General features: G+C 39.1%; 1 protein-coding gene across 4 annotated transcripts in view; it reads left to right on the top strand.

Moving 5' to 3' along the window:
* Nucleotides 1–5256, top strand: part of CDKL5 (cyclin dependent kinase like 5) — a 123156-nt gene extending 117900 nt beyond the window's left edge. For 3 of the 4 annotated variants that reach the window (XM_065637099.1, XM_065637118.1, XM_065637108.1), the window contains exons 16-18: nucleotides 1966–2088; nucleotides 3014–3133; nucleotides 4436–5256. In XM_065637099.1, coding sequence (XP_065493171.1) covers nucleotides 1966–2088; nucleotides 3014–3133; nucleotides 4436–4822 — 630 coding nt within the window. In that variant the 3' untranslated portion in view covers nucleotides 4823–5256. The remainder of the gene's footprint in view (nucleotides 1–1965; nucleotides 2089–3013; nucleotides 3134–4435) is intronic. The other variant, XM_065637123.1, reaches the window with a different exon arrangement.
* The last annotated feature ends 744 nt before the right edge of the window (nucleotides 5257–6000 follow it).

A 6000-nucleotide genomic window follows, 5' to 3' on the forward strand; every position in this document is an offset into this window, starting at 1 on the left:
AGAGACTGAAAAACTCTTCATTTTTATTTACAGCTGTTTAACAGGACAGTATCTAGGGATAGACTGTACCCACCAATGTGTGTACAACTGTGTGGTTCAGGCACTGTTCTTTGTTCTTTTTTGTCTGTTAGTTGGGGACATCTACCTAACAAACATTAGGATGTTTATTAGGATCTTCCTTCAGTTCAGCACCGAGTTTGACTTCAGTAGTAAATGCTGTTAACAGCACTGTAATATTAGCTCTTCAACTACATGAATAATGTTTTCTATGAATTCATATTAAAAATCTAACATATAGCTTGTGACTACCCAAGGTTTTTTTTGGAGCTTATAATTCTTATGGAGTCCTAGAAGTATGTAATTCCACTTATTTACTCTGACACAGACTTTCTGCAGCAAATAACAAATTAGACCAGAGAACCGCCACAGTCCTGAGAAGCATGACATAGAATGTTTGTTAAGAGAGTGATAATAGCACATCTGCTAGCTACTGTTTACTTCTGCTGTCCTTTGGCAAGTCTCATTTTGCTGGTGATCATCGTAAGAGTCATAAAAAACATCTGAAATTGGGTTGAAGACATCTTAATAATGGCATTCTCAAAATCTCTAATAGCCCAGAACTGATGCCAATTCCTGACACTTCCTCCTGCAGAGTTGTTCCCATTCATCATTCTCCCTGGAGTTCTCCAGGTGAAGTTCCCCGTGGGATGATGATCGTTACTGCCTGCTATGAGAATTCTTTGCAATATTGCTTTTGTGGAGCTGTTCTTACCCATTCTCCTTTTCATCTATCTTATTTGGAGTCTTTTAGTAAGGTAGCAAAAGAGTCACAGTTTTTTCTGTCATCTGCCACCAAACAATGTGATATTGATGAGGGTTGTGCACAGTGTCAGTAGGCAGCTGTCTTCAGAGGAGGCCGAGTTTTGCAAATTTTGGCACATATTGCAAGCTATGGGTCTGAAGAAATTATATGCTTTGGAAAAACAGTTGCAGGCAAGCATTTTTCCTAGTGATGCTTCGCTTCATTTTTGATTTACTGAACTTCAAACAGGGAATTCTTCTACCCATGAAGTTCCTAAAGAAGTTATGCTAATTAGTGACTCTTGTTCGTTAATCTAGAAGCTGAGAAAGCTGTTTGAAAACCATGCTTTTGGTAGTGCAGCCATCTTTCTCTGTAGTCATATAGCCATTAAATTGTATTATAAAGCTTTCTTTTGGTAGGCAGAATAATGGTAGACAGTGTATATGTCCTGCGCTTGTTAGTACCTGAGCAGGTGACAAGTAATCCCATTCATAATTTTAAGACTTGATAGTTCTGTTTGTTTATGCAACCATTGTTATGCTCGTTGGTTGTGTTACGGAAATTAAAATAAAACAGCCGGTGCCCTTGCAGTTATACATGAAGTAATTGAAGGCATATTTTTGTCAGAACCGAAATAATTCATCTTGGAGCCCTAGCTGTTTTTACAAGTTACAAATAAGATACTTTTATTTCTTCTGGAGCTAACTATCAACTGCTCGTTCTAAAACCAATTGCTATTATTGCTAGTGTATCTTTGGTTTTTATTTATATAAACCCAAGAAATGTCATACCACTTTAGGTCATTATCATAAGTAACAAATGATTGCCAGTATTACAGCATTTAATCCAAAGCTCAGTAAATCAACAAGACCTACCAGTTGTTTCCAAAAGGCTTTGAGACGCACTCTGCATTCCTAACAAACGTGCGTGTAAGAATTGGTATGCTGATTTCTTTTTACATGCTTTATATGCATTGAGGTCCTTGAATTTGTTTCATATGCATTTTTCGTTCAATCACTATTGTATTTTCCCAAAGCAAATTATAGGATTGATACCATATATTGTCAGAATTAAAAAATAATATATATACACACATGTATATATACACTAAGGACAGATCTCTCGAAATACTATGCATTTAGGTTTTGTATCTTATATTGCAGACAGACTCAACCAACGGAGAGAATCCAAGAATCAAGAAATCCCTCTTTCCTCTTTTTAATTCAAAGAATAATTTAAAGCATAGTTCTTCTTTGAAAAAGCTTCCTGTAGTCCCTCTACCCATGGTATTAATTTTTAAGTACAATAGCACTGTAAAATGCTCCAGCAAACTTGTTTTACTGACTACAGCAGCATGTGTTTTATTTTCATGGGATCACTTTCTCTTCATGCCAGTTAAGTATCTTGGGCCAGTTCAATAAATTTAGGTAAAATTGGCAGTTCTGTTGAAATAGATCATGGCTACGTTTTTTTTTAGTATTTGATATAGGAAAATGTAACATACAAGTTCCAGAGAGAATGAGTCCTGGGACTAAGACTAAAGGAGGAAAATAGTTGTGAAATCATGTATGTTTAAAATTTACACTGAAAACTAAATTTTAGCTCATGCCTCTGCTGTATTTTTGTCTGTCCTGATTGTTCATTATAAAACACAGCTTGCATTAAAAATAGGTTAAATTTTGTTAGATTTTCAGCTTGTTAGAGGGAGAGGATTGGGGAGTTTCTTATTTTTTGCTTTAGTTTGGGGTATTCATGGAGAAGGAGAAAGACAGGGAAAGGAAAAACTCTTGGGTTTGTGATGGCAAAATCAGCCAGACATCGGTTTGGAGAAATTTTGGTCTGCTTCACTGAGGAACAAATTTATAGAACTGATCCACGGTCTTAACTGCAGTATGGAACGCTTTTTAAATGAAGAAGAGGCTCAACAATTTTTTTTTGTTTATTTTTTTAATTAAAGCCTTGTTTAACTGCTCTCTCTTACAGCAAATAACACTAACAGCATGCGAATGCTTTAAGGGCTAAGGGTATATATAGCAAATCTGCATGATATCCACAGCCACTTGCTCTGACTATGGGGAAAGATATTGAAAGGTCATTGCAATTCTGCTGCAGTAATGGGCTTCACTTGTGTTTTGTAATTAACTGGGGGAAATGATTTACAGCTATCCTTAAGAATATATTAGGAAACGAGTATTTAATATTTTGTTGCAGATGCCTAGCAGTGATGGTCAGGATCTCTTGGCATTACAGAAAGCCATTCATTCTTCTAATCACCAGAGCAGCAGGCAGAAGGATTGGCACCCTGAGAAGATGACAGAAATCCAGCCTCATGTAAGTGGCATTATCAATTCCCTGTGTTTTAACATCACTGAGGTATCTTGACAGCTTTTTCTCTGATGAATAAAAAAATTGCGTTTGACGTTATTTCCCAGCCTCCTCATTCCCTGCTCATTGAATGTAAAAAAATCATGTGCCTGCAGTCCTGTGTAATTCTTTGAAAATCTAGATATGAATGACAAGGAAAAGAAAAGAGACAAAATGTCCCTGTGTCAGTCTTGGAGCCTTTCAAAAATATTGGTTATGTTTTAGAGGCAAGCGATGCTTCAGTGCATGTCTGTGGTAGCTTTGCAGCGCTGTAGGAAAGCCCTGAAGTTGGCTCTGCCAGGACTGGTGCACACCGAGGGCTCACTGCTGCTTGGCACAGTTTGGTGCTTGCTGGGATCACCAAAGCATCACGACCACATCATGGTGCGGCTGTGCCTCAGTTGGCACAGGCTGCAGTTTAAGCAGTCTACATTATTGGAGCATAGCACCGGACTAATGCAAGTTTATTTTTTCCAGTTCTAAAATGAGCTTGGGGGGCAGGGTTTGGGAGAGAGCTTCAGTGCCATGCTCTGTTGCCGTTACGACATTGAAAACTGAAGAAAAGGGTTTGTTGCAGCTGCAGTGTTTGAAGAAGCAAGTTGCTCTGTGAGCTGTGGAATTTAACGAGGTTGTTTTCATACCACTCTATACTTAGAGACTTCCCCAGGCTCTTGCTAGCCATTTCAATAACCCCATGTCTCCATTTTCCTTCAACCAGCTCACCAGTTAAAGGAGTTGTGAGGGACTAGAACAGCGTATCACCCAGCTGCCGGCAAACAAAATACCTAACTGCTGAGTTCTGCCAGCCCTTATTTCCATGCAGATGATTACACAAGACTCTCTCTAACCCCTAAGTGATGTTCACAACATTTTTAGGAGCTTTGTATTTCTGATGTCTGTGCCTCATGAAATGTGGCTGAGGTTCCAAAGTGAACAGAAGGATTAGTGACAGATGGGCAGCTAATGCAATTGTCTATGCCTCCGTTTTCACAGGTAGCAAGGTTAAAATAATGGATGGAAACAATTTTTTTTTCCGGTGTAGAAAAGGTTCCATCTTTTCAGGTAGCTAATAGATTGAGTCATAATGAGAAGACATTTTCTCAGCTGTGTAGTCATAGCTTGGAAAGAAATATTCCAAATGAATACAAATTGAAAGCTAAGAAGTCTTCTGAAATACAAGAAACTCAGTTTAGGATATGACAGTTGTGTTACGGGAAGTCTGATATGGTGGCGAGCAGAAGGTCAAGTGCTTTTCTCCATGTCTTTCAGAACCAGCCATTAAAATCTCTCCGAAAGCTCTTACACCTCTCCTCTTCAAATCACCCTGTCCCTGCTGAGCCTCGCTTCCAGCCCTTACCCAGTCAGCCAGCCAAAGCTGCTTTTTCTGAAGTGCGAATTCACCCCATGAGTCAAAGCTCCAGCAGCGGCAGCAGCAACGTGCGGCAAGAGCCTCAGACGAAAAGCCGGCCAACGCTGCAGCTCCCGAGCCAGTTGGAACCCACCTGGCACGTCTCCCCGGTGAACCGGAGCGCCAGCGATGGGCCTCCCTACTCCGACCAGCTGCCGGCCAAGAGCGGACAGAACGGGCACACGTATAACCGAACAAACCGGTCGCGGATGCCAAACCTGAACGATCTGAAAGAGACAGCCTTGTAGTTGCACTCCGGGAGGTAGGCCAGTCGAGGTGGAGATCAGCGTAGGGGAGCGGTGGTGGTTCTGGTGATGGTAAGACTTGCATTTTCAGCTTTATAAAGGTGTGCAATATGTACGTGTGGAGCTACGCTGTTTGGCACCACAGTGAGAGTCAGGGATTATACAGGAAAACAAGTTGAATTGTGAATTTCCGGTCATCAGAAATGTCGCTGGATGCCAGGCAGAGTGTGCCGGCCAGGGAGAAAAATGCATTGCCGTTTTCTCTCACATTACATTCCAGCTTAGTGCACATCTCTGTCTGAAAGCTGGGAGACTTCTGATATGTATTGGCACTTATAAGGGTGAAAACATTCATGTCTAGACCTATGCCCTTACTACATTTTTTGCTGCCTAGTTAAAACAGTGGGGTTTATGTGATAAAAGTGTATCCTGGTTAAGGGTTTAAAGTTAAATTGTATGTCTTAAATTTGTTTTTTAAACTTCCATATTTGATAGGATTTGTAATATTTATTTATGATGACCTAATATTGTACTGTTATAATCATATCTTTTATGTTATAATGTAAAGTTATTTTGAGCTGTTTGAAACATTGTGAAGCAGTGCAACAGCTACAGTAGTTTCTATAAAAAACTAACAGTAACATTTATATATTGCATCAGGAGTATTTTATTCTATATATAAATATATATATAAATGGAAAATAACTGTCTGTTTTTTAAATATACTCATTTAAAAGAAAAGTATTGTTATGACACTATCTGCCATATTTTTATACATTTGTGATATAAAGTGCAGTATTATACTTCTAATAAAAGGAAGTTGAATGTGGATATAAACATGACTGTAACAGTATGAATTTTGCTCAGCTATGACAGCCCAGTATTATAGGCATTATTGGTAACAAACAAAAGACAACATTCAATTCCAAGCTTTATTATGGGCTATTTTGTTGGAAGTATTGGCTACATGTAAGAGACTGCAGAACTGTACAGTAATCTAAATGTGGTGTGTTCTCCCCTGCGTCCTTAGCTTTCCTAGTAATATTAATGGGATTTCAGCATCTGCATCAAGAGCACAGAGCCCCAGTACCAATTTTTTGTTTCCTCTAAAGAGATAAAGTGTCCCATGACTACAAGCTAAAGCAGGTGCTCTTCCACTTAATAGCAGGGGTGAAAACCAA

The sequence above is a fragment of the Caloenas nicobarica genome, chromosome 1 (genome assembly GCF_036013445.1).
Source record: "Caloenas nicobarica isolate bCalNic1 chromosome 1, bCalNic1.hap1, whole genome shotgun sequence".
Classification (NCBI taxonomy): domain Eukaryota; kingdom Metazoa; phylum Chordata; class Aves; order Columbiformes; family Columbidae; genus Caloenas; species Caloenas nicobarica.